This window comes from Bos indicus x Bos taurus, chromosome 23, assembly GCF_003369695.1.
Source record: "Bos indicus x Bos taurus breed Angus x Brahman F1 hybrid chromosome 23, Bos_hybrid_MaternalHap_v2.0, whole genome shotgun sequence".
Taxonomy (NCBI): domain Eukaryota; kingdom Metazoa; phylum Chordata; class Mammalia; order Artiodactyla; family Bovidae; genus Bos; species Bos indicus x Bos taurus.
This window is the reverse complement of record NC_040098.1, coordinates 17,581,088-17,608,396: the sequence shown is the minus strand read 5'-3', so window position 1 is coordinate 17,608,396 and position 27,309 is coordinate 17,581,088. Positions and strand designations below refer to the sequence as shown.

General features: G+C 45.1%; 2 protein-coding genes across 3 annotated transcripts in view; both read right to left on the bottom strand.

Annotated features, from left to right (window-relative positions):
• Positions 1 to 286: 286 nt before the first annotated feature.
• Positions 287 to 6,933, bottom strand: RPL7L1 (ribosomal protein L7 like 1). The gene is made up of 7 exons (XM_027524045.1): positions 6,605 to 6,933; positions 5,908 to 6,016; positions 4,722 to 4,885; positions 3,075 to 3,212; positions 2,466 to 2,575; positions 2,119 to 2,333; positions 287 to 1,706 (listed from the first exon to the last, which is right to left on the bottom strand). The coding sequence occupies exons 1-6, from the start codon at positions 6,643 to 6,645 to the stop codon at positions 2,125 to 2,127; spliced, it is 771 nt and encodes a 256-aa protein (XP_027379846.1). The 5' UTR covers positions 6,646 to 6,933; the 3' UTR covers positions 287 to 1,706; positions 2,119 to 2,124.
• A 7,055-nt stretch (positions 6,934 to 13,988) lies between these two features.
• BICRAL (BRD4 interacting chromatin remodeling complex associated protein like) overlaps positions 13,989 to 27,309 on the bottom strand; it is a 77,340-nt gene continuing 64,019 nt past the window's right edge. For both annotated transcript variants that reach the window (XM_027525091.1, XM_027525092.1), the window contains exons 6-12: positions 27,103 to 27,208; positions 26,170 to 26,270; positions 24,482 to 24,543; positions 23,758 to 23,903; positions 22,432 to 22,526; positions 18,790 to 18,892; positions 13,989 to 17,820 (exon numbers count right to left, since the gene is read on the bottom strand). In XM_027525091.1, the coding sequence (XP_027380892.1) occupies positions 17,033 to 17,820; positions 18,790 to 18,892; positions 22,432 to 22,526; positions 23,758 to 23,903; positions 24,482 to 24,543; positions 26,170 to 26,270; positions 27,103 to 27,208 (1,401 nt within the window). In that variant the 3' untranslated portion in view covers positions 13,989 to 17,032. The remainder of the gene's footprint in view (positions 17,821 to 18,789; positions 18,893 to 22,431; positions 22,527 to 23,757; positions 23,904 to 24,481; positions 24,544 to 26,169; positions 26,271 to 27,102; positions 27,209 to 27,309) is intronic.

Below are 27,309 nucleotides of genomic sequence, written 5' to 3'. Positions count from 1 at the left end.
CTTGAAACTAGATCACATCTGTAGTTTTCTATAAAATAATGGACATACAAGGAAAATTAGCTCAAGTCCCTTATTGGACAATATAGAATTGACTGTCAGTCCCTGACGAACGTTCTGCTAGCATAACCCCGAGAGAACCGGGCAATCAGGACCTGGCATCAAGGGGCCTGATGGCCCTGCAGCAGGCAAGCAGCCATCCCTGCTTTGAGGGACCCAACACTTGGTCACCTAACACTTTCTGTCAAAAGATTAAAGATCAACAGAGGGAAACTGTGAAGTATATACCTTTCGGCAAGACTTTTAAGTGTTTTATTTGGCTGAGCCAGATCTTCTACATGGGATCTTCCATCTTTGCAGCATGCAAGCAAACTTAAGACATTTGGGATCTAGTTCCCTGACTAGGGATTGAACCCTGGCCCCCTGCATTGAAAGCGGAGTTTTAGCCACTGGACTAAGGAAATCTCCAAAACAAGAAACCTTCTCTGTGGCCTTCTCTCTCCTGCCACTGTGCATTTGTGTCTAGCTGCATTTGTGTCTAGCTGCATTATGCACTGACCAAACTTTCCTCATTGGCAGAAACTTCCACCCCACCATAAAGAGCAATATTCTCCTAAGACAAGCCCTTAGAGGTAACATTCCATCTTGATAAGGGGCCCCATGGCACTCAGGTCTGTATCAGCTGTCAATGTTATTTGATGTACAGCCCTCCTCTCTCAAAAAATTTATGTAACTGTCTTCACTTCTAATGGGCAAAACAGTTCTTAGAGCATTCTGAGATGCTCTTTCTGAGTTATGATTCTTAAATTTGGCTTGGATTAAGTTTTCCACTTCTTTTTAGATCGACTGATTACTGGCACAGGGGCTCAGCATTCTACCATATTGTAGGAAACATCCACTTGGCTTGAAAGGGGGAAAAATAAACCCTGGTAAGCTTTGGTCTTCCCACAGGGCACAGAACCAGAGGAGGCTGCAAGATCACAGCCTGTGTGACCAATCCTGATAGCGCAGGACTTCTTCACATAAGGTCCCTGGGTCCCTGAGAAGGATCTACAAATATCCTAAACTTCCAAGAAAAAACCGGAGTGTATGTTTTTCTGGGAAAGGGCCCTTTTCACAGATCCAAGAGCAGGTTAAAATCCTGAGCTAGAGAAAATCACTAAGCCAGCTGCAATGCTAAGACACTGGATATACCCAGAGCCAGCCCGAGAGCGTGCCACACCGTCACTGAAGTTAGAACATGAACTTGCGGGAGAGACAGCCAAGCAGTTGTTGTGTGCTTTCAATTTTAATTTCAAGTTCGAATTTAACTCGATTCTAGCTTCAGGTTCTTCCAAAAACAAGGCCCCAGGAAGCCAAGGTTCAGCATGCTCCTGGGCTTGGTCCACTGCCGTCTGCATTCATAGCTAAGTGTTCAGTCACCAACAGTAACGCCCAGGATGGACGTGACAAAAGAGGACGTCCTCCTCCATGGCATGAGCCTTCTACTGGTTTCAGAGCTGGACGGTGGTCATCACAGAAAACACAAAGAAACTCTTCCTTGGAACTGAGGTGGGATGCAGTGCCTGCTGGGAACATCACCATGTTTCCCCTAGCCCTTTCCTCCAGTTTCTGAAGATATATTCTAGCAGAAAGCAATCTTCCTTGAAGATGCTGAACAATCCCATGAAACAAAAACACAAGCTTCCAGTGCACTGTTTTCAGGTACGCTGAGGAAGAAAAAACAACTTCATTAATACAGACGTACTGGAACCCTAACCTAAGCGTAACCACAACAGTAAAAGTTTTCAAGAACTAAGATTCCTTCAACAGAGGAAGGAATATCCTTTTTGAAATTAGTTTTTTATTCTCTCTCCATCTCCAGCTAAAATGAACATAACAACACAGAAGGTTTTCTGGTCACTCAAGTGTTTTCTATCCTGTAACTCTTGAGATACACACAGCCCCACGTCCTAACCAGGCACTCACTGTTTCAAGTATCTCCATCTGCTACATTTGTGAGTACCAGCCACCTCCCACCCAAAGTTATTCTCATACACTTGTAAATGCAAGATGACCTTTCAGGGGGCAAGGCCTGGCCCACTGAGAGTCCACCAAAGGGCAGTTTCAGCCCCACCTCACCTGGGTTTAATTCAGCTGCCGGATGAGCTCATTGATGCGTTCACCTCGATAGCCTGGTGAGCCCACTTCCTTGAGGAAGCCCACTCTATTCTTGGTAGCGTGACGGGCCACTGAGAGTTGGAAAGGGCGTAGGAACCTTGAGATCGCCAGGAAATTCTTCCCCGGGAAGGCAATTTCATGAATGAGGTCTTCCAAGCAAATGACATCAAACTTCCCTAAGAAACAAGGTTCAGATTTCTGTATCTAGCACTTTTTCAGCACATACCACGAGGCTCTGATATGCCAGAGCTCAGCACTCTGGCAAGTTCTGGGGACCCTTTCTGCCGACTCCTCAGACGCTCACTCACCCAGGTGTTCCTCAATAACTGTGTTGTCTGTCAGAGGGATGACCTTGTTCTTGACCTTCGCTTGTCCACGTTTCAAGATGAGTTCCCGAACAGACTTCAGATTTGGAAATCTATGTGAGGCAGAACGAAGCTCAATCACAGTGCCGCCCTGCCCCTGGCAGGCTGCACCACGCTGGCAGAGCAGTCCTGTAGCCTGGCTAAGGAGTCTCCCAACCCCCTTCCCCAGGAGTGTCCTCAACACACGGCAGCTGGGATACTTGGGAAGCATACACCCAAAGGAGGTGGAAAAAACCCACACAGCCCAACTGCTATGTAATTAGAAATTAAAATTTACAGATACAAATCTCTTATCTTACTCAGCCTTAATCTACAGCTGACCAAGCCCTACCACAGCCCTGTTCAAACCGTTATGAGCTGTACCAATAACCCCTGCTCTACCTGCTCCATGTTCCAAGGTTCTTAAGGCTAGCAGTTGACCCGACGACTGTGGTCGTGGCACGATGTTCCCCTGACTCAGCAACAGTGCTGGAGAACAGTACCCTGTGCACCCAATGTTCTCAGCATTCTCCAGTATAATATAATGTGAATTCACACAAAAACCACACTCACCCCCAGGTCACATAAGGTTCCACGATACGAAGCGTCTTTATGGTTTCAGGGGTCACCTTCACAAAGACACCACTGAAAATCTTATTCAGGCCAAGTCTGGCAATGGTCCTTTGCACCAGTGAACTCACCCCATTAATCCTGAAATGAACAGCAAAGTCAGGCTCTGCCCAGCAAGCACCATCAAGTGTGTGCCACTAATGGGCACCCAGAGGGCAGGACAGAGCGTAACTTACAGAGTTAACTGAGTGGGAAGCAGCTATGTAAACAGATCACTCACCACGCTATGTGGAGCAACGCCCGAGGCGCTAGAGGGACAGAAATGGTCCCTGGACTTGTAATGGGGAGGGCTGTATTTGTCAAGCTAAGGACAATGGACTTGTGTCTGTGGGTATTAAAAGCTAGAGAAGATTTTAAGTAAAGGAGACGTAACCAGATTTGACAATCACAAAGAGAGCTTATAAAACAGAAACAAGAAAGTGACACCAAAGTCTGGGAAGTTTAGCTAGACAGCTGATGTGATAGTCCAGGAAAGAGATCATGGGCAATGAAAGCCAACTACACTCTAATTTAAAAAATACAAATAAAAGGCAAAAAGGAGAAGAGATTATGGGCAAGGGCAAGGATAGGAGGCTCACACATGCTTAAAACCCACAGGTTTCTGGCACTTCCCCGGTGGTCCAGTGGCTAAGACTGTGCTCCGGATGCTAGAGGCCCAGGTTCAATCCCCGGTCAGGGAACTAGATCTCACATGCCACAGTGAAGATCGAAGATCCTGTGTGCTCAAACAGACCTGCTGCAGCCAAATAAAAACAAAACCCCACGTTTCTGACTTGGATGACTGGGTATGAAAGGGAGAGCTAACGCTGTATGTGCAGGTAGGAATGGGCAAGGTTATCGCTGAATGTGAAACAGCCCTCCCCAGCACTGACTATGCACCATCTGCTGGACCCTGGTTCAGTTCCTAAGAAACCACCTTGATCCTACACTTGAACTTGCTGCATCTCTGCCTGGAAAGCTGCCCCCCAAACTTTTCATGTGGGCAGGCTGCAGCTTCCTGCTCCAAGTGTCCTAAACCACCACAGATCACACTGTGGCCACCGTGTCCTAACTCCAGCACTTTGCCTTCACAGCAACTAGTGTACTTTCATGTTTGTTTCCTTAATGTCAGTCTCCCTAACATATTTATATATATTTTGGCTGCACCTTGTGGCACGTGGGACTCTTGGTTCCCCACCAGGGATCAAACCTATCCTCCTGCAATGGAGTGTAGAGTCGTAACCACTGGACCACCAGCAAAGTCCCAATCTCCGAATCTTTGTTTAATGTGACTAACTTTAGTAGAAGTCTGTATTGAATTTGTTACAGTATTGCTTCTGTTTTATGTTTTGGTTTTTTGGCTACAAAGGCAGGTGGGATCTTAGTTCCACTGATCAAACCCACAGCCCCTGCTTTGGAAGGTGAAGTCTTAACCACTGGACCTCCAGGGAAGTCCTCCAGTCTCCCTAATTTTGAAGACAAAATCTGTTTTGCTTAGCCCAGAATTCCTAGCACAGCTTGCCTTAAGGGCTTAAATCTCATCTCCCTAAAAAGGGCCTAAAGCTGAACCAACAGTGTCCCCAGCCTCATGGAATCCCCCAAGTTCCCTACCTTTCAATGCGGACAACAAAGGCCAAGGAATGTTTGTCTGGCACTTCCAAGCCATGAGGTTTCACTGTTAGCCGTCTGAGTCGCACTCTGTCCCGTAGCTGCCGCCAGGAATCATGTACAAACCATTCTAGTCGCTTAAACTTGACTTGTTTTCCTTTCCTCTGCTACAGAGAAGGTAGACCACCATCACCATTTTTTGGCCTCTGTAGTCATCTTTTTCTTTCACAATGCTAATTCACTAGTCACTATTCACAGAGCTTATTTCCCCTATCCTCTGGAAGGGGGCACAAACAAACATCCTGCTTTTATTTTTTTTAATTTATTTTTACTTATTTTCTGGCTACATTTCAGCATGCAGGATCTTAGTTCCCTAACCAGGGATTGAACCCGTGCCCCCTGGGATAGAAGAGAGAATTCTTAGCCACTGGAATGCTAGGAAGTCCCCTCTATTCTTATATAATTTAAAAACAAGATTGACGAGAAAGAAGTGAAGCTGAGAAGCCGTGGGAACTATTGGGAAAAGTCCCCGATAAACAAACAAAAAACCCAATGTACATGCTGTCAGCCCATGAACAGAGGAGCCTGGTAGGCTGTAGTCCTTGGGGTCCCTAAGAGTCGGACACGACTGAGCGACTTCACTTTCACTTTTCACTTCCATGCACTGGAGAAGGAAATGGCAACCCACTCTAGTGTTCTTGCCTGGAGAATCCCAGGGACGGCAGAGCCTGGTGGGCTGCCGTCTATGGGGTCACACAGAGTTGGACGAGACTGAAGGGACTTAGCAGCAGCAGCAGCAATGTTTACCATCAAGTGTTTAGGGATCCTAACACTGTGTTAGGCATCATAAACTGCCTCCAAAATGTATTTCTCCAAAATCATGTAGCAAATAGCAAAAATTGTACAAAACTGGTACATTAAAAATCTTCCAGGTACAAATTCGGGTCTCTCAAATCACTTGGTATGAATCCGGAACTCTGCAATTACTTTCTTCCTCAACAACTCAAATCCAGTACTTTGCCCGTGGAAAGTGTTTGATACATTTTTTGCTAAACAAAGACAAGAAACCAGTATCAGGTATAACCCAACCGATGGGGGAAGGGGCCATCGGTACCAAGCCTAGTTCAACACGTGCTGGATACAACTCAAACACAAACTCTAATTCCCTCCACCTGGTTCCCACCATTACCTCCTTCTTTTGCAAAAGCGCCTGTTTTGCCTGGGTGGCTTTGAGGGCCTGATACGCCTTCCTCTTTTTCAAGAGATTCTCTGGAACCAAAGGGATCTTTCTTCTTGGCCTGATACAGAAAATGGAGACCAGCGATAGTACTTAAGAAACAAATATGCACCAGATTTCCAAAAGATATCCCGGGCCTAGGGAAACACTATCTTCAAATTCGTAAGGGCTATGGCCCTTCCGAAATCTGTGGTTTCTAACACTAGCCCTCAAAATGGACCCCTCATATTTCCTAAGATCCAAAGACTTAAGTCACGAAGCCCACAGCCACTGGTCCTCATATACGTCAACAGAGCTAATGCTGCCACAGCTTTATAGACACTATCAGCGATGAGATTCCGCCCCGTGGAGTTGGGTCGCGTGCAGACCCAGCTACAGTGGTAACACTTAAGCACAGTTGGGGGAACCCAGCCTGCTCTCAGCTCGCTGCCCGAAAGTCAATCCTCGCCCGCCTGAGATGACCCGAGCTCCGCGGCGGCCCCCTTCGCCCACCCACACCAACCCGTACGGCGCCTCACTCCTCTTTCTGTAATCTGGACTTCTTTCAGTCCACAAGTACCCTTATTTTCCCCCAGCGAGAAATAAACACCGTGGATGGTACCGGATGCTCAAGAAGCCACGCCAGAGATACACCTCCCCAAACACTTACTCTTCCTCCGCCATTTTTCCAACGCTGCAGCTACTACTCATGCGCAGTTCCACCCCGTAGGGCCGAGAGACGCCTCTCTATGTTTACTCTAACCATAGAGACGTCTACTCTAGCTCAAGGCAGGGCGGCCCGGGCCGTCTTAGTAGTAGTAAACCGCTGAGGTTTTGCTAGCCTTGATTCCCGCCAAAAGTTACACAAAGCTTCCTTCGCACTTCTTGGAAGCTTTTCGGAGCCGTGTCATCTTCAGAATCCAGTCCTTTCCATTCTAAGTGTACTCGCTTTACGCTGGAGGCCGGGATGTAAATAAACATCGAGACGCTTCCCACAATGCACTGACTTCCGGTGGAGTGTGGGCGCTGGGCCTCCGGCTTCCGCTCGTTGCGCTACGCGTCTGCGTGGCTGGGTGGGTAGAGCTGGGACTACGGCTTTGGCGCTCTCTTGTGGGTAAAGGTGAATAAGAACCACCTCGGAGAAGGCAGTGGCACCCCACTCCAGTACTCTTGCCTGGAAAATCCCGTGGACGGAGGAAGGCTGCACTCCATGGGGTCGCTAGAGTCGGACACGACTGAGCGACTTCACTTTCACTTTTCACTTTCATGCATTGGAGAAGGAAATGGCAACCCACTCCAGTGTTCTTGGCTGGAGAATCCCAGGGACGGGAAGCCTGGTGGGCTGCCGTCTATGGGGTCGCACAGAGTCGGACACGACTGAAGCGACTTAGCAGCAGCAGCAGCAGCAGCAGGATGGTGGAAAAACGCAGCTGTGATTCCGTCGGCCTGGCTCCGTCAGTGGATCCCTGAGCAAATTCTTTGACCCCTGTGTCCCTGAGTTCCTTTTTCCCGTAGATAGACATAATGGATCTTGCCTTATTACTAGCCTCAGGCGAGTTATGTGAACTACTCCATTTAAAGCTCTTAGCACAAAGTCTGGCGCTAAGCGAACTTTAACACTATGTTAATTGTTCCTGGTGCTGAACCGAAAACTAGAAATTCCAATTTACTAACTCAGGACCTTCCCTCATACAGCTCTTACCGCCTGGAATATGCTTCCTCCTTTCCTGGTTTTCATAAAACAATGAAAACTCACGTCTTGTCTTTTCTGGAAACCTTACGAGCAGCGTGTCTCAGGCATTAATGTGCATAGGAGTTACCTGAGGATGTTGTTAAAATACATGCTTTTTATTCAGGAAGGGGCGGGGATCAATACTCTACATTTTAAACATGCTTCAAAGTGATACGGATGCTTCAGGTCTGAAAACTACACTTTGACAAGCAAGGTTCTTGAGTAGTCTGTCTTGAATTTTATCAAGGTTCTTGAGCAGTCTCTGTTCTTGAATTCTGTCAGGAAGCTATTGTATTTTTAACATCTCTTCCCCATGATACTAGGAGAGCAGAGATCATACCTGCTTTGCTCATCACTGATCTAAGGGTCATAAGCACAGGTTTTTCAGTCTCTGCACTACTGGCATTTGGGGCCATAAAATTCTTTGACAGGACAGGGACGGCTGTCCTGTGCATTATAGGATGTCTAGCATCCTCAGTTGTGACAAAAAAGAAAAAAAAATGCTCCAGGCATTGCCACATGTCTAGCATAGTACATATATTTATCTTTCAAATATATATTATTTAAGTTGTGACAAGAAACAAAATGCTCCAGGCACTGTCACATGTCTAGCAGAGTACATATATTTATCTTATATATATTTATCTTAAGGTCTAAAGCAATGTCATTATTTGACAGTTAGTACTTACAGGTATGGGGGCTTCCCAGGTAGCACTGGTGGTAAAGAACCTGCCTGCCAAGCAGGAGACACAAAAGACATGGGGTTGATCCCTGGTTGGGAAGATCCCCCAAAGGAAGGTGTGGCAACCCATGTCAGTATTCTTGCCTGGAGAATCCCTATGGACAGAGGAGCCTGGGGGGCTGAAGTCCATAGGGTTGTACAGAGCCGGACAGGACTGAAGCGACTTAGCAGGCGTGCAGGCACACACTTGCAGGCATATCCACAGATATTATCCTGTATTGTCTGGCTTATTGTTTCCCTGACTAGATTGGGTTCTCTGAAGGCTGAGAACTTGTCACAGACTTCTCTGAATCTTCTACAGCACCTCTCAAAACAATGGACACCTGCAGGGACTTATTAACCATCTAAGCTCAAAACATCATTTTGGTAAGTGCTATGTAACTATTAATAGTTCAGCCATAAAGTACCCATGCACAGAGCTCAGTACCTGACGAATAAATGTCGAAGGACAACATGGTCTTCAGAATCCTAGACCGTGGTGTGAACCGTGGTGTGCGGCTCATTTTTACTCGCTCTTTCAGCACCTCACCATGTGTCTTACTTTGTGGAAAGGCAAAAACAGAAAGGCCAGCAAACTGAAACATCCATTACATAGTAAACAAGAAACAAAGTAAATGTTTTGTAAGTTCCCCTCTGCACATACAAGATAGGTTCTGTGGTACTGAAAGTTCTTTCAGAGGTGTTAGTAATTTGTAACACCCTTGGCTGAGACTTGGAGGCCAGGAGTCAGGAGAGGCTTTCCAGGGCCAGCAGATGGTGCTAGCAGAACACTTATGCTCAGACCCAAAGCTGTCATTCCACCAGACTGATCCAGAGAAAAAGAGATGGAGTACTTCTCAAGCCCAGATGTTCACTGACTACATGTTTATAGTGAATTGAGTATACGCCCTGAGCTCTGGGCAAGATAGATGAGAATGGGGCATGGCCATATACAGCCTCTAGAATCTGATTCTTTATAGCCAGACCGCACAGGCCTCAGTTCTTTTTTCTTGACCATTTCAGTTGTCCATCATTAGGGAATGGTTAGAACAATTTACGGAAGACTATGCAATTATTGATATCTGCAGTGAGGTAGGTCTTTATGTCCTGAGATCTCAGTGGTATTTTTTCTTTTTTGGTCTACTGGCCTCCGTCCCCTTTTCTCTTGTGGGCTGAGTGAGCTCTCCTTCATTGTGTACAGTCTTTGGAGGGTGGGGTGTCAAATCCAAACACACTTGACCTCCCAATACATCTGCTGAAGGGGTCTCTGGAACATCTTTTCAACTCCCACCTGCCCATAAGACCCTAACCTTCTCTCCTCCAGATTTTGAATCTTCAACAGAGTGACAGTGGAAGAAACAGAATTAGTCCAGGGCAAGACTTTTAAGGATTTCTACCTCCTAAGGCCTCCTGGAGTTTTCTTATTCCTCTTTCTCAAGTCTTCAAGTTCTTTTGTTTTTGGAATTTGACCCCCAAATACTTTAAGTTAATTTTTTGCTAATTAAGTTTAGAATTTTAATTTTTATTTATTTATTGGCCATGCTGTTTGGTTTGAGATATTTTAGTTCCCTGACCAGTGATCAAACCCATGGCCCCTGCAATGGAAGCACAGGGTACTAATTACTGGATTAGCAGAAAATTCCCTTAAGTCTTCAAGCTCTTCAATCTTCCCTTTAATATTTATCCTTCCTATAAAACTTCTTTATGCTGTTAATTGACCGGATGGGTTTCTGTTACATAAAACTAAAGAATCCTAACTATAAAACTCCCAGACATTTGGCTACATTTGAAAAATCAAGATACAGAATAGAGTACAAAGGATATACAGGAAAGTGTGAGCTGCCCTGGTGGCTCAGACAGTAAAGAATCTGCCTACCATGCGGGAGACCTGGGTTTGGGAAGATCCCCTGGAGGAGGACATAGCAACCCACTCCAGTATTCTTACCTGGAGAATCCCATGGACAGAGGAGCCTGGCGGGCTACAATCCACGGGGTTGCAGAGTTGGACATGACTGAGCAACTAACACACACACAGGAAAGTGTTGACAGAGGTCATTTTGGGGAAATGGGAGTAGGGCCTAGAATAGGAGAAAGACTTACACTTTGTGGGGTGCCCTTTGTTTATCACTTATGTATTAGTTTAAGAAAGCACTCTCCTAGGTTCTTGTGATTTGCCTGTTTTAGAAACCACTTGACTGTTTGTTTGTTTTTTTAGGACACCTTGCAAGGGACTTCCTTGGTGGTCCGGTGGTTAAGACACCAGTGCAGGGGCACCGATTAGATCCCTGATGGGGGAACTAGGATCCGTAATAAAAAATTCAGAGCCAACGTTCTGTGGTTCTCTGAATTGGCCCCAGGATTCCTTTCCTAACATATCTGCATTTTGGGATTACTTGGAATCCATGCCTTCTCAGTAAGGCAAAAGCATCACATCCCACACGCCCCAAAGTGGGCCCAACTTGCAATTTCCCATCCGCCCCAAACCTTTCTTGGATTAGGACCCTCCTTGCAGTCGACTTTGTTTCAGGATTTCCTGGTTGCCTCCTCAGAGAGTGCCACGGGGCCCCCAGGCGGCAGGTGGGAGAGAGCAACCAGGAGAGCCTGGAGTTGGGAAAGACAACATGGACAGCAGCTTTGCTGCTGCTGCTGCTAAGTCGCTTCAGTCGTGTCCGACTCTTTGCGACCCCATGGACTGCAGCCTACCAGGCTTCTCCGTCCATGGGATTTTCCAGGCAAGAGTACTGGAGTGGGTGGCCATTGCCTTCTCCAGGACAGCAGCTTTAGGTCCTGATAAACAATGAGCAAAGGGAGCAAAAGTACCTGAGCGGGTTGCATGAAAGGGAAAAGTGAAAGTAAAGTCGCTCAATCGTGTCCAACTCTTTGCGACCCCATGGACTGCAGCCTACCAGGCTTCTCCGTCCATGGGATTTTCCAGGCAAGAGTACTGGAGTGGGTGGCCATTGCCTTCTCCAGGACAGCAGCTTTAGGTCCTGATAAACAATGAGCAAAGGGAGCAAAAGTACCTGAGCGGGTTGCATGAAAGGGAAAAGTGAAAGTAAAGTCGCTCAATCGTGTCCAACTCTTTGCGACCCCATGGACTGCAGCCTACAAGGCTTCTCCGTCCATGGGATTTTCCAGGCAAGAGTACTGGAGTGTGTGGCCATTGCTGTCTCCAGGACAGAAGCTTTAGGTCCTGATAAACAACGAGCAAAGGGAGCAAATGTGAAAGGGGAAAAGGAGAACTGGTGGAGGGCGGCAGCCTCCTGAGGGTCGAGGGTAGACACAGGAGAGCTGAGGGGGTGGGCAGAGAGCATGCTGTAGGCAAAAGCAAATGCAAAACAGAACCACCCAGACCTCTTGTGAATTATTTAGGGGGTAATGAATGGAACTTTAGCTTTTCCTACCTTCCACATTCCTGTAATGCTTCATTTTACAACTTAAAAAGTGGAGAATCAGGACAAGTCTTCCCAGTTGATAGGCAAGGAAGCAAAGGATGAGAGTAACTTGCACGAAGCTGTCTGATGAGAGTTTAGGTGAAGTCCTGGGGCCTGTTCCCAGGTTCTGCTGCTAAAGACACTTTCTGTGTCCACCCACTCCCACCTCCCATTGTACCACTTTCCTTGACCTTCACACATGATTTGCTCTAGCACATGCCTACAAGGAATATAGATCAGGGACTCATGAAGGCCTTTTAACCTGCAATGGCACCCCACTCAAGTACTCTTGCCTGGAAAATCCCGTGGACGGAGGAGCCTGGTAGGCTGCAGTCCATGCTAAGGGTCGGACACGACTGAGCGACTTCACTTTCACTTTTCACTTTCGTGCATTGGAGAAGGAAATGGCAACCCACTCCAGTGTTCTTGCCTGGAGAATCCCAGGGACGGGGGAGCCTGGTGGGCTGCCATCTATGGGGCTGCACAGAGTCGGACACGACTGAAGTGACTTAGTAGTAGCAGTGTAGATACACACAGGCTGTTCACTTTAGCCTGTATGTATCCTTTAGAATCCACTTGATACTGCATAGGTGCTCCTGCAGTTTGTGTGTCTGCTGCACCAGATTTCCCCATATAGTTAACACTGTAAAATTCCTCTAACTTCATTCATGCAAAAAGTATCATACTTATTTTTTCTCAAACATACCCTAGGAAATTGCACTAAGAACCATGGAAATAAGAGGGGCATGGGCATATAGATTGTGGCTCTCTACCAAGTGGAGATCTGGAAACATTTTAGCCCCAAGTTTCTTTTCTCTTGGCATGTAGCTATTTATGAACTTGTTTCCTCTCTAGACTGAGCTGCTTGAGCATAGACATCACACCTGAGTGATCTGTAGATGCCCAGGGTTTAGCACACTGCCTACAAACTGCTTGATAGTTTGATACTTAATGCCAGATGCCTGGGAGTCCGCCCTCTGTCTCTGAAGCAGAGCCAGAGCTCAGATCCAGTGCCACAGATATCCTGCCTGAGCGATGCTGCTGCTGTGCCCCAAGATGGTAGAGTTTCTTTCCTTTCCCTTCCCTTTTCCCCCAGTAACTCCCTGGCTACTCTCCCCACATCAGGTAGTGCTAGGGCCCCTCTCCTGGGACAGGGCCTCTCGTACACAGGGCTCAGGGCTCTAACCATCTTAAGAGAAGCTTTTTCCTCTGTGCATGCTCCCGCGCAACACACAGACTTCACTCCTAACCAAGTAGCCAGATGATCCTTCTCTTTATTCACGGGGCACACCCACAGCAAATGGGCAGAGGGGCGAGTGTCATGTTGGACACGTATCTGTCCTTAGCAAGGGGAGAAGCTCAACAGCAGGACACCACTGCAGAAGATATTAAGGGATCCGTCCACCGACGTCATTATTCTAACTTCTGTTAAGATATAGGAGAAGGACTTCCTCTTTATATATTGATTGCTGAAGAATCTTGATATCCGAACTGCTACCACCTAATGGTGGGGGTGGGAAAGGGAGCCATTAAACCATAAAATAAGGAGGCTAAGTATAAATTCTAGGCCCCAAAGAAAAAGGTAAGGAGTCTTAGACCCTTACTCCATGAAGTTTCCACTCTGGTAGTTTTCCTGACCATTTCGGTAAAGTTACACTTGGGAGGGAGTATAGGAATTCAGAAGTGCCCCTGGGGCTGACTTTATAGACATAACAGGGGTTATTTCTCAATATAATTTGGTCAAATGTGTGAATCCAAAGGGAAACGTGTTCATTCTGGAACAAGTCTCATGTCAAACAGTTCTTAATCTTTTTAACCTATCCCTTAGCCTTCTTGTCCCTGCAGAAACAAAAGAAATATAATGACTAAAGGAAATTTCTTGCAGATTGAGACCTTTAAATGACCTCATTTTTCCTTCCTTAGTTAAGGGCCCATATGGCAGGAGTCCCGGGAGGGAGGCCTGACATGTACATGGCTGAACTTTCTCACTGACCAACTTTAACTGGCAACTGTTTAGAAAGGCCGATCAATTAAAATCCTACCCCTTCACTGGCAGAGCTAGTTTTGGGTAACGGGATTTAATAACAGAAAGCCCAATGGACACTTACTTACCCTTTTCTTCTGGGAAAAGCAGCCATTCTTTGCAAAATCAAGACAATCACAGTTGCACATTTTCCCAAATCTTTGGCTGTATTGCAATGGTTGTTTCATTTTGTAATCTCCAACTAAACATTTCCTAACCATGGATTAACAATATAGTTACTGACTGGTTTCTTTTAACAGTATTTATCCAACATAACAAAATAAACTGCAATTTGTTATACTTTTTTTTACAAAACATTTTATAAATATTTTTACAAAATGTATACAAAGCAATTTCAAGTGAGACATACTATACAAATGAAGGTATTTAAGCAAATAAAGCCCACACCACACTGACAGTGAGTGACGCGTCCTCTTAAGTCAAGTCAGTCTGTAAGGCCCCCCTAATCTAACAAAGTCTACTAAACTCTTCAGCGCTAAAATAGCTCTTTTTCGTAATTGCCAGTTTAAAATTTGCTTTATCTTTAGGCAGTACTTAAGGACACAGAAAATCAAATGCTTAATAACAAATTCACACTCTTCCACAACAACAGAAAAAAAAAGAAAGAAAAGAAAATGATTTTTGTTACTGAGTACGAGTAGCTCTAAAACTTAACTTCGACTAATGAACCTTAACAACTGAACGTTGGCCATCCGAGGCTGAGCTCTCACCCTCCACCAGAGGGGCCTCGACATGCGAGTTATGACCTAATCACAGGAATCAAATATACTTCGTAATCGTCATTTGTCATTATCTAGAATCTTTCCTCCGTTAAAAGTAAACTTACATACAAGGACACAAAAATTTACAAGTTTCATTTTGGTAAATTAGGCTCTCTGTTTTCTAGACAAGTGTCAAATCTTTAAAAAACCCTTTAAGATGGTATATTGAAAAGCTGGGACTGGGGGAGCAGGGCAGGCAGGGAAGGAGAGAGGTGACAAATGTACATGAATCTATCTTGTCTCTTAAGAATTCCACTGATTCGGTAATTAATGTAATGCATTAGTAGCCTCCAAGAAGGCTTCCAGGTATAAATTTCCACAATGAGAAGAATTTGATCAGGAGGAACCACCTTTAAGGCTTGCTAGTAATTAGGGAAGCATGAGCCCTAAGAGAAGAAGAGCCTGTGACATCATGGGGTTCAGAGCAGGGTGTTATCCCAGGGCTGCCCAAACAGAAAGTTCCAACTGGCAATACCAACTTATCTTTCTAATATGTTACAATACGGGAAAAAAGGGGAAATCTGCAACTTGGACATTGGCACAAATAAGGAAAACATGGCAACCGTGAAATGGCCCAGACTTTCCGGTTTCTATTGGCTCAGGGGTGGGAGTGGGGAGAAGGTATTTTGCTTTTGCGAAGACTGGCAGTCCCCCAGGATTTCTCTGTGTGCGTGTGTGTGTGGGGGCACTAAGGGGCAGGCAGAGTCTAGGTCTTCTGTCGTGTTTTCTAGGAATCAGAAGCCCTCCTTTCCACTGCAGGCCAATCTGGAAAAGAAATGTCCAACATGATGACAGGGGTTGTCCTCATGTTGGGGAAGGCCAGAAGTAGATCTTGGCAACGTGTTCGAGTGAAGACCAGCGGGAGTTCCTCTAAAGCCAGAGAGATGGACAGAAGAGATAGAGCCTGTCCACATAAGAGGGAGGGTGACTGTGTACACTCTGTAGCCAAAATAACCTCTGTACCTGAACAGCCCAGACACACGCACACACGTATGTCAGGACACACGGAATGCCACGTGTAGCGTTCCCAATGTGAGGGGACACTGATGGTTGCGGTGACCTTGAGAATGAGAGTGACAACAGAAATGGGAGGAGCTGGGGCAGGCATACAAGAAAGGAAAATGGGAAAGCGCCCTGAAAAGAAATATCAATAAATAAAGCAGTAAGTCACACCCATGAACACGAACATGGGCCAAACACAAACCATGACAGGGCGTGTCCTTTGGCTCTCAAGTGGGCATCTGGGTCTCAGAGCTTTCCTTTCAGTGGTGGGCTGCCTGGTTACCTTTGGTTTGTCTGTGTTTTGGTAATGATTGCTGCCGGGGGGTGTGACTACTGTTCTCAGACAACAGGAAGCAGAAACAAGGCCAAAGTTCCCTTAACATTTAAACTGAAAAATTATAACACAGTTTTCAAATGAAAGTGCTTTCAATGCTTGGCTATTTGTTGTGGGAGGAGGTGCGAAGAGAGGTCGAATGAAACAAAACCCAGCAACTAACAAAAACATACATTGTATGTTGACTAGATCCAATTGTAGAATGCAAAACACTTATTTTTTTCTCAACAGTGAACATAATATATATGCTTTTACATATATACATATTATATTCCTCAGGGCTCGATCCTGGCCTCCCCTGTACACTGTGCCACTTAACTGGTTTCCATTTTTCCTTTATTTTGCCTGGTGAGATTATCTCAAGTCATGCTGTCGCAACTCAAAACAAAGTTTTCCCTAGATGAAATTCAACATGGATATGCTGAAGAGGTGAGGTTTTGCTCAGGGAGCATCAGAAAAGCACTTGAATGAACAGGAAGCCCTGCTTGTGCGCTATAGGTGCTCAGGCCGGGGTTGTGGGTCCCAGCAGAGCAGCCAGGACTAACTGCTCACAGATGGCCGAGGGGAGAGCCATGTGGTCTCCTGGCCCATGACAACCCCAAGACCCACCCCCCTCAAAGCCCAAATTTGGAGATACAGTGGGGATATTCTTTAAAAAGTATCTTCTAACAGTCCTGTTTGATTTTCTTTAATAAAGTCTGTTCTTTTCAAATGACTTATGATTGTCAGAATTTTACCTAGGGCCAAGTGTACTGTGATCTCATTGAATTACAGTGTTTGGAAAAAAAATAAACAACAACAAAAATGACGATAAGCACTTTTAAAACACTTGAAATGTATAGGGCCTATCAGACTGCTTTCTAATAAGGATCAGCTTTACTAAAGGATCTCCCTGTAACCACGATGAGTATTGCTCTTAAACAAAGAATGGGATTGAAATTAGAAAGAATAACCTGTGATGAAAGATCAAGCAGGCTGGAGACAGGAGACCGTTTCCATTGCTTTTGCCAGGAAAGAATGTAACTTGTCCAGGGCGGGGTCTTGGGGTGGGTGCGGGGAGGACTGCGCTATTAACACTCTAGGATACTATTTACAGCTGCTTCTAAAATAGAGTCAGTTTCTACGACACCTTCACTGTGGTCCGGGATGAACTTTTCCAGGCAGTTTTCCTGCGAAGCCATTGGAGAAAAGTTGGGGAAATCTAACTCGACAGAGCCGCTAACCGTGGGGTCACTCTGGGACTGCCGCCCAGCCTTTTTGAGTTCCAAAATGTTCTTAAATGTCGTTTCTAAACTCTTAGTAAGCTGGAGATCGGGCTGGGGCTCGCCTGACCCTTTCATGATGTCTGTGTGTAAAACTTCATTCTTTGGAGAATTCCGCAGCGTCTTGTCCTGGAAGGAGCTATTACAGGTCATCTCCAGCTGCGAATCTACTAGGAGGCTTGAGAGTTTGCTGTCAGGACCGTGATCTGGCCTGGACGAGTTTTTCCGGTGGCCTTCAGGGCCGGGGGAGCACTCGCTGCCTTTTGCAGAGTCTCTCCGGCTGGTTTTCTCTTCAGACGCACTCCGGTACTGAGCGGAGCCCACTTTGTCAAATTTCAGTGCTCTGCCGAGGCAGTCGGTTTTTTTAGAAATGTTTCCTTCTGCAGAGACCACGATGTGATTAGGCACTAGATGAAATTGGTCATGATTCATTGGTTCTGCCAGGCCTGCTTTGGCTCGGTCTCTGCTCTGGGCCTTGGCCGTCAGATGCACAGAACTTGTTGTTTTACCGCCATGCTGGTCACTCCGGCTGAACTGCATCTCATGGGCAGCTTTATCGAGTTTGAAGGAACAACAGAAATCAGCCTGAAAACCCTCTGCAATTGGGAACGAAAAGAATGTTAATGAAAGGAGGAGGCAGTGAGGACTAGACAGCAGCCCCTCAGCGGGTCAGGTGCAAACTGCCCCCACCCCGCCCTCTAAATCAGTGGTTCACATCCAGGAACGTGCAGAAGCACAGTTGGAGGGTGTCCTATAAAAGCAACCTGTAAATGATATATGCAAGTGGGAACCAGGACTGGAAGAAAACTTGTAGGAATAAAAACATTTATAGGATGGTGAAACCATGGGTGAAAATCCATACTCCACAAATTGTTATAATGTTATTGGATTTAAAAATTTCAGAGGCTAGAAAATAGTGTGGAGAATACTTTTTTTCTTTTTTTTTCCCTATTTTTCGGCCATACCATGTGGCATGCAGAATTTTAGTTTCCCAATCAGGGATGGGACCCATGCCGCCTCCATTGGCAGGCAGATTCTTAACCACTGGACCACCAGGGCAGTCCTGAGAATCCGTTTCTAAAAGGCGGAATGTGGGTTACTCTAGCATGATGCAAACGGCAGGAAGCTGATGGGGTATTCAAAGGGCACCCACAAGGAACATTACCATCCATTAGCTTATGGGCAGGGACCATGCCTCACTGACTCCCCCGAACAAGGTCTGGCACACAGTAAGACAACTCAATAATTGGCTGAGGTTTAGTTGCTTCTGGGAAGGCTTCTGACTTACTTAGTTCTCAAAAAGTAGAGAAAGATTGAGAAGTGTGAGTTTACAGGAGAGAAGAAGATTCAGTTAACCGAATGTCAAATTCTGGTTTGGATTTTGCAGAACATAGACCTTCTCAGAGGATTCATATCGTGCTCTCAACTCCGGATTTTTTCTCCCTGGAATCCAGGATCTACCTTCAGGTCTTATCCCGCAAGGTCAGTTCAGATGGTCTCCCCAAAGCCACGGCCCTGGAACCCTGGCAGGAGCTCTCCTTGGCTGTCACTCTGACAGTTCTTACCGGGGTCTACGAGTGCCAGACGCTTGTCCCGGGACAGAGAAGCTCTTTCCTCCTGGTTGAACATTCTGTCAATCATCACCATCTCAGCGGAGGGGTTGATCCGCTAAAAATGAGAGAGTCTAGTCATTTCAGATGCCTTTTAACAACTGCGAACATCTTGCTGCATTTGGGGGACAGAGGAAGCAATCAGAGAAGAAAATGTGTTTATCATTGACATATTTTTTAAAATTGTATTTTTTGGGAAAAGGTTATTTACAACATTGGTACAAACTTCAAAAGGTACTAAAAGGGGATGTAGAAAGTAAGCCTTCCTTCTTCACCTGCCCTGTGCAATGCCTTGCCCACCCATCTAGGGCCCTCTCTGGAGGTACCCTCTGCCAAGCAGTTTAACAAACTCTTCCAGAGATATTTTATGCACACACACACATTTACATTATTCATTCTCTATTTTTTGCACACAAATGACAAGCAACTATATGCACTATTCCCTGCTTATTTCCTCCTCTGCTTAATAATATGTTGGAAATCTTTTTGTTCAGACACTCTTTTACTTTATATTTTGCTATGCTATAATCATATTTTGGCCTTGCAGCACAGCTTAGTCCCCTGATCAGGGACTGGACCTGGGCCATGGTACTGCAAGGGCAGAGTCCTAACCACTGGGCCGCCAGGGAATTCCCTATGATTGTGTTTTGTATTAAGGCTTTCCTTAGAATTATTTCTTGCTGTACAGAATCAAATCTTATTCATTCTTAGTTTACATAAAATAATTTATGTTTTATTTACTTAACATAAAATAATTCATGGCAGACACAGTTTGTCCAAATAATTTGTCCAAATCTGTCCAAATGATCCTTTTCTCATGAATTTCATGACAGTCAGTCTTCTTGATATCTCAGTTTTATTGCAGAAATGACTGTCAAAGTAAGAACAACCGTTTGACTTTGGTGGCACAATTTAGAATAAATATATATACATTACAGGCATATCTCATATCTCATTTCATTGTGCTTTGTAGACATTGCATTTTTTTTTTTAAACAAATTGAAGGTTTGTGGCACCCCTGCATTGGGAAAGTCTATTGGTACCATTTTCCCAGCAAACGCTGAATAACATTTGCTCATTTCATGTCTCTGTGTCATGTTTGGGTAATTCTCCCAATATTTCAAACCCTCTGACAGCAAAAAGATTACAACTCACTGAAGGCTCAGATGATGGTTAGCATTTTTAAGCAATAAAGTATTTTTAAATTAAGACATACACATTTTTGTTCTGGACACAATGCTATTGCATACTTAACAGACTACAGTGTAAACATAACTTTTATATGCATCGGGAAACCAAAAAGTTCATGTGAGTCACTTTACTGTGATATTCACTTTATTGAGGTAGTCTGGGGAAATAAACCCTCAGTAGCTCTGAGGTATGCCTGTTTACGGAACAACAGACTGGTTCCAAATAGGAAAAGGAGTACATCAAAGATGTATATTGTCACCCTGCTTATTTAACTTATATGGAGAGTACATCATGAGAAACACTGGGCTGGAAGAAGCACAAGCTGCAATCAAGATTGCTGGGAGAAATATCAATAACCTCAGATATGCAGATGACACCACCCTTATGGCAGAAAGTGAAGAGGAACTCAAAAGCCTCTTGATGAAGGTGAAAGTGGACAGTGAAAAAGTTGGCTTAAAGCTCAACATTCAGAAAACGAAGATCATGGCATCTGGTCCCATCACTTCATGGGGAAACAGTGGAAACAGTGTCAGACTTTATTTTTGGGGGCTCCAAAATCACTGCAGATGGTGATTGCAACCATGAAATTAAAAGACGCTTACTCCTTAGAAGGAAAGTTATGACCAATCTAGATAGCATATTCAAAAGCAGAGACATTACTTTGCTAACAAAGGTCCGTCTAGTCAAGGCTATGGTTTTTCCAGTAGTCATGTATAGATGTGAGAGTTGGACTGTGAAGAAAGCTGAGCGCTGAAGAATTGATGCTTTTGAACTGTGGTGTTGGAGAAGACTCTTGAGAGTCCCTTGGACTACAAGGAGATCCAACCAGTCCATTCTAAAGGAGATCAGTCCTGGGTGTTCTTTGGAAGGAATGATGCTAAAGCTGAAATTCCAGTACTTTGGCCACCTCATGCGAAGAGTTAACTCATTGGAAAAGACTCTGATGCTGGGAGGGATTGGGGGCAGGAGGAGAAGGGTACAGAGGATGAGATGGCTGGATGGCATCACTGACTCGATGGACGTGAGTCTGAGTGAACTCCAGGAGTTGGTGATGGACAGGGAGGCCTGGTGTGCTGCGATTCATGGGGTTGCAAAGAGTCGGACATGACTGAGTGACTGAACTGAACTGATGCCTGTTTATATATATATATATATACACAGACACACAGACACACACATAAGGTAAACACAACCATACATAAATATTTACACTATACTGTATACATATATAATACAGTTCACTTACTCTTCCAAGGTAAATTTTCAAAGCTGACTTCAAATTAAAAGCCAGTTATAGACTCCCCTGGTGGTACAGTGGATAAGAATCCACCTGCCAATGCAGGGAACACGGGTTCCATCCGTGGTCTGGGAAGATTCCCATATGCCTCGGGGAACTAAGCCCACACGCCGTTACCTACTAAGCCTGTGCTCCAGAGGCCAGGAAGCGAAACTACCAAAGCCCACAAACCCGAGAAGCCACTGCAGTGAGAAGCCTGTGCACCACGAGGGAGCAGCCCCCGCCTGCCGCAATGAGAGAGGAGCCCGTACATGGCAACACAGACCTGGCGCAACCGAAAAAATAGCCACTTGTAAGAGACCAGTTTATTAGTCTGTATGATTTTAGAGCTGCTTCTAAAATCTCATAGATTTGGTCTTTCCATCAGTTTTGGAGATAATCTGACTCCTTTCTCTAATTTGCTGTGCTTTAAAATCAATTTTAGTTTCTATTTGGAGGGCTGAAAATGTTCTGGAGTTAGGGAGTGCTGATGGCGGCATAGTCTGTGAACATATTAAAATCCATCAGGTTGTACATTTTAAAATGAAGCATGATTTTTATGACGTTAGTGACCTCTCAACTGAAAACAAAACTAATTTTAACATCTGTCACCTCATCTTTTCAGATATTATTCTGAACAACCTTCAGCAGAAGTGTCACCGGTCCTCTCCTGCCTCTTCCCGTTGATGAGAAGCAGTGGACAGCATCGGAGTACGGGGGGCGGGGGTCAGGGGGTCCTGGTCTGTATCCCAGCTCTGCTAATTACAGAACGAACTTATAGGCTGTATGGCGTTGGGCAAATTACGTAAGCAAGCCCCAAATCCTCACTTGGAACCAGGAAAACAATGGCACACACTGAGAGTGATCAGTCACGGAAAGCACAGCACTTGTATTTGGGTTGGGCAAAAAGTTTGTACGGAAAATATACAGAAAACCCGAACAAACTTTTTGGCCAACCCACAGCTGCTGTTAGTAGTAGGTACAGGTAGAGGTAACTTTTTCTACAATTTTAAGTATCTGCTCCTTTTTAACTATGGTGGGAAAATGTAATTCCTGGAAGTTTTTCTCTCTGAACTAGTAGCTGTGACCTGTGGAGTTTAAGAAACAAACTGGGCTCAGTGGAACTTTACCATGGCATCCTCCAAGAGCAGGCATCTGTACTTGTTAAGCATAGCTTGGGTCCTTTTCAGGAGCTGAGTGGCAACTGTTTCAAATTCACTGTCAACTTTAAAAAGAGGGAGAGAGAAAAAAATAGTAAGAGAGTGCACACCAACCACTAGGCCCTTCACTCCTCCACTTTCTCTCTCAGTTTAGCTCTTCCCTGGTTAGACGTGATGCTTCTGCACGGCTTTCCCTTACTGTTCACTGGCATGTGCTCTCAGAAACTCATTTTAATACGAGCTTATTTTAACTCTGATTAGGAAACCAAAAACATAACTCCTTTAAGATCATCTATAAAAGAAAAGCACGAAACACAGAACAGCAGCAAATATCAATGAACAGAGAATCATCTACTAGTTCAGGTGACCGAAGCCTCCACTTCCTTCCAGAGCATGAAAATCTGAAACCACTGAGACAATGAGGTCCTACTGTCTGGGCCAGGCAGACCAGGTTCCCGCAACCACACCAACTAGTCCACGGCATCTCGCAGGTCATGGTCCTGTGGCTCTGTCCTTTGTCTCCAAACGTCTCAGTTTCCACTTCGCTCTTCTCAGAGCCTCCACATCCCTATTTCATGCTGGATGAGGATGAAGAGCACCCTGGCCTTCCCAGGGAAGCTCACAGTGGGCTGATGGCTGTGCTCCCATTAGAGACCCTGGCCAGAAGGACAAGGCTGGGGGCAGCTGAGGGGCTGATTCAAGCAGTGGAGGGCGCCTAACGGGGTCCAGGCTGGGAACATGGTGGGAAGGAGAGTAGAACTGGGCAGCGTGGCTGAGAGAGGCAGAAGGGCCAGGCATTGGAATGGGCTAAGCTCGAGGCGGGATAAGAGGATGTTACCTCTAAAACGTTTCGCCAGTTTCTGGATGTGGAGCGGTGCCTTAGACTGCCTTTGGAACCACAAAGCTTTTGGAGGGCTACAGTATCTAATTCAAAATGGTGACGCTGACAGCTCAGGGTATGTGTGTACTCAGCCTACACGCCAAGGACTGTGCCTGAATCACTGTGCAGAGCACCTAGACCAGGGCCGTCCCACCTGCAGCCAGAGTCCAGACAATGTTCTGCATTCACTGCCCTCAAACTTGCCCATAAGATGTCCAGACATTTGGGTATCCCTTCCCAGAATGCTGAGAAAAATAAGTCACAATTCTCAACATGGCCTGGGAAACCAAGTAAATTGGGAAGATGGCAGGTCTGCGGTGAAAAAGAGTAATCCAGTGACCATCTGGGGGCAACGAGCTCAGGTTCTCCTGTGGGCCGTGTCCCCAGGAGGCGCTCTGGGGCTCCAGCCTGCTCACCTTTCCTCAGGTCCTCCTCTGTGGGCATGGAGCCCTGGCACACATGGTAGGACAGCAGCCTCTGCACCGCGTCACTGAGTGACCGGAACTGATTTTTGTCAGGTGTCACCGCGTGGGCTTGGTCCCTCTGTAACTGCTGGAGAATGCTGAGAGAGAGAAATTGCCGATGGCTGTGTTGAGTCACGCAAGAAATCTAATCACAATGGTTATTCGCATGCAAAGACAATGAGACACCCAGGGATGTTATCATCTATAGTATAGTTTTATACTCTGTACATCATAGTGGGTTTAGTTTAGTCTGACCCTGAGTTCAGTCTCAAACTTTGACCCTGGCCTCTAAAGCACCATGTTCCCACCAACCATTCAAGTGCGGGTGCTCACACAGACCCTGGCAATGCCTCACCACTGGCCAGCTAAGCTTCTGGTTAACATTTCTGTTCTGAACATAGGGATTTATCAAAGCATGCTTCTCAGAGATCCTGAGGCCAGTCAAAGGGCATGTGGTTGCTCAGAAGACAAAGAACTATTCTTAAGAACAAAAGGGTAAGCAGTAGGCTCAAACTACATTTGATATACATACGGGTGCTAACAAACTATAGGCAAAGCCTTCCGAAGTATACTTTAGAAAACATATAGCATCATGACCTGACGGCTGTTGTCTATTTGTTGAAGGTTAGGAACCTAGAAAAACATTCAAAATGGTTAATTTCCGAAGGGGACTCACAAAGCTCCTTTAGTCAGCTGTTTGGCAGCAGGCCTCTTCTGTCCTCCCGGATGACCATCCACCTGAGGACAAAACACACCTCTTCTTAGTCCCTTCTGTAGAAAACATAGCAGAACACAGTTCCACATAAAGGTCACTGTGGCCGCAGCCTTTTCAGCTCTCTATCAAGAGCACACTCTAAGGATGTAGAACTTGCCATGCTGGAAAGCGAAACGAGGAAGTCCCACAGACCCATGCAGCAAAGCTGCGCTGTGTCAAGATTACAGAAAGCTGTGCTATCAGCTCCTTGAAGGGATTCACTTGTACCTTAAAGCCTGAATTCCTAGCTCCCTCCACGAACGCTTCATCATATTTTAATTTTTTCCTTTGGCCACCTTGTGACCCGTGAAACTTCCCTGACTAGGGATCAAATTCATGCCCCTCTGCAGTAGAAACAGAATCTTAACCTCTGGACAAGCAGGGGAGCCCTTAAATGCTTATTACTGCTTTTTTAATTTGGCTGCACCAGTTCTTAGTTGCAGCATGTGAAATCTAGTTCCCTGACCAGGGATCGATCCCGGGACCCCTGCATTGGAAGCACAGAGTCTTAGCCACTGGATGACCAGAGAAGTCCCTTCATTATATTTTTGAAAAAACAATATTTTAAGTGCCAGCTTCATAAATAGCTGAAAATTCAGTAGGTAGTCCTTAACTCATCTTCTCAGTAGTAAATAAGGAACCAAACACATCTGAGCTCTTGTTACATCTAGTCCAGGTGTGTGACCTAGCAGGGTATTTCTCAGATCACAGTAAGGAACAAATACTCCTCCTGTCAGAACCTGAGAACTGAGCCAGATCCTTCACTGAGCATCCAGGTAGGCCCAGACAATCACAAATTTCATTAGGCTATTAAGTGGTAAAACTGATGGAAAAGAAACTAAGGCCTTAGAAAATGGAAGACAAAAAAATTTGTTTCTTCCTTTTTAGACCAGTGGATGAGTTAAAAGACCATAGAGTCTGATTACTTCATACACTACAACAGGGGGAAAAAATCTCTAGTATAACTAAGAGGAACAGATCTACTTTTGATAAGATAATGGTCATTATCATTCAACAGTAAACTACATTTTTTGAGTGCCTATTATGTGTTGGCTGCTGGTATATTATTATTTTTTGTATTCAGAATCATTTTTATTTTTAAAAGATAAATTTTTGCACTGTTTTATTTTATTTAACAAGTACTTAATATTTTCACATGAATACATTTTCCAAGAAAAATCAGAATGGAATTTTTCAACTAAAATGTAATTCAAAGGCTATAAATTATTCTTTCTTTAAACAAATGTATTAATGTATTACTATATTTTGGGACACATTCTATTTACTTTTGCTCTTGAGGATTAATTTTTTCTTTTTAATTAAACTTTCTGTTTTGGAGTATAGCTGATTAATAATGTTGTGATAGTTCCAGGTGGACAACTGCTGGTATATTATTGATTCCTGAGGAAATCATAGCACTGAAAGCATGTAAGGAAGAGATGCATTCATCCTAGAAACACTGACATTACAAGACCTGGCCCTTGGGGAAGGTCTTCAGCGAGCACCTCTGTGGGCACACAGGGCATCGGGGCTGACTGTGCAGAAGGGGATGTGACGTTTTCTTTCAATCACACTGAACATTAAGAAGAAGCCAGGCAACTGTCTTCTACCTGCACCGTTGGCTGGCCAGGAGGTGATCCAACGACTTTTTCCTGTTGGGGCTGTGTGGTTCCTAAGGACGCTGGTATAACTTTGCTTCCAGAATCCTGTCCTATTAGAATGAACACATGAGACAACGTTCAACAGAAACAGTAAATCAGGCCCAGCAGGTAACCCCTGGAGTCCAATATATACACATTACTGAACTTGCTGAAATAGATTTATCGTGGATGTTGGCTATGAGAAAGGAAAGCAGAAGTACATTTATCTACCAAGGTGCAAAAAGCAGAGGTAAGGGTTATGAAAGATTATTTATGTAATACATAAACACATGCACAAATGGTAATAAATAAAAGCTGTCAATGCTACAGTTTCAAATCATCCAAGGTCTACGGAATAGGCCTCGAGCCGGTGTGATCTGTCAGTACCACCGAACCTCCAAATACTCACAACTTAAGGAAAGGGAGGCCCAAATGGGACTGGCTCTGAGTGTTCACAGTGTCGTCTTTTCTGGTACTTACTGAGCAGTGTGGGTGTTCAAGGCTTTAGAAGCAACGGGAGACATGACCCATGATACTTTCTGTCTCAGAGGGGTGAATTCTAAATACACCTATACAAAGCAACATGAGGACAGCCGCAAAGTCACATGTGCCATATAATACTATTTTCATGTCACTATTTTCAAAATACTAGATTTCACTCTTTCTAAGCAGCACACTTTTTGAACATAATTTAACCGAGGTGTTTTAATTTCTCATTTTTTATATAAAATGATGGCACAGATGCAGCATGGTATATAACTTGGGTGGAAGGGATACAGAAGGCAGGTAGGATCAGAGCAGAGGTGAGGCGGAGTGGAAGAGATGCAGGATGACGGGCATGCAGAGAGTGCCCCCTGGGAAGACGGGCACAGACTGAGGAGAGCTCACGGGGGGACTCCTGACCTGGCAGTGCGGTGCTCAAGAGGCCTGGCATGGGCGCTGGCCTCAGGCCATCTGTGGTCTTGGAAGCAGAAATGGGGGAAGTCTGATTCAAGCTTTTTTTCTGAGCCTGTGAAAAACATGGCCAAGATGGAAAAATTAAATCCATGATAAAAGCTTTAAAAGATCACTTAAAATGCCAACCAAGCCAGTTAATGAGTCTCCTGCATC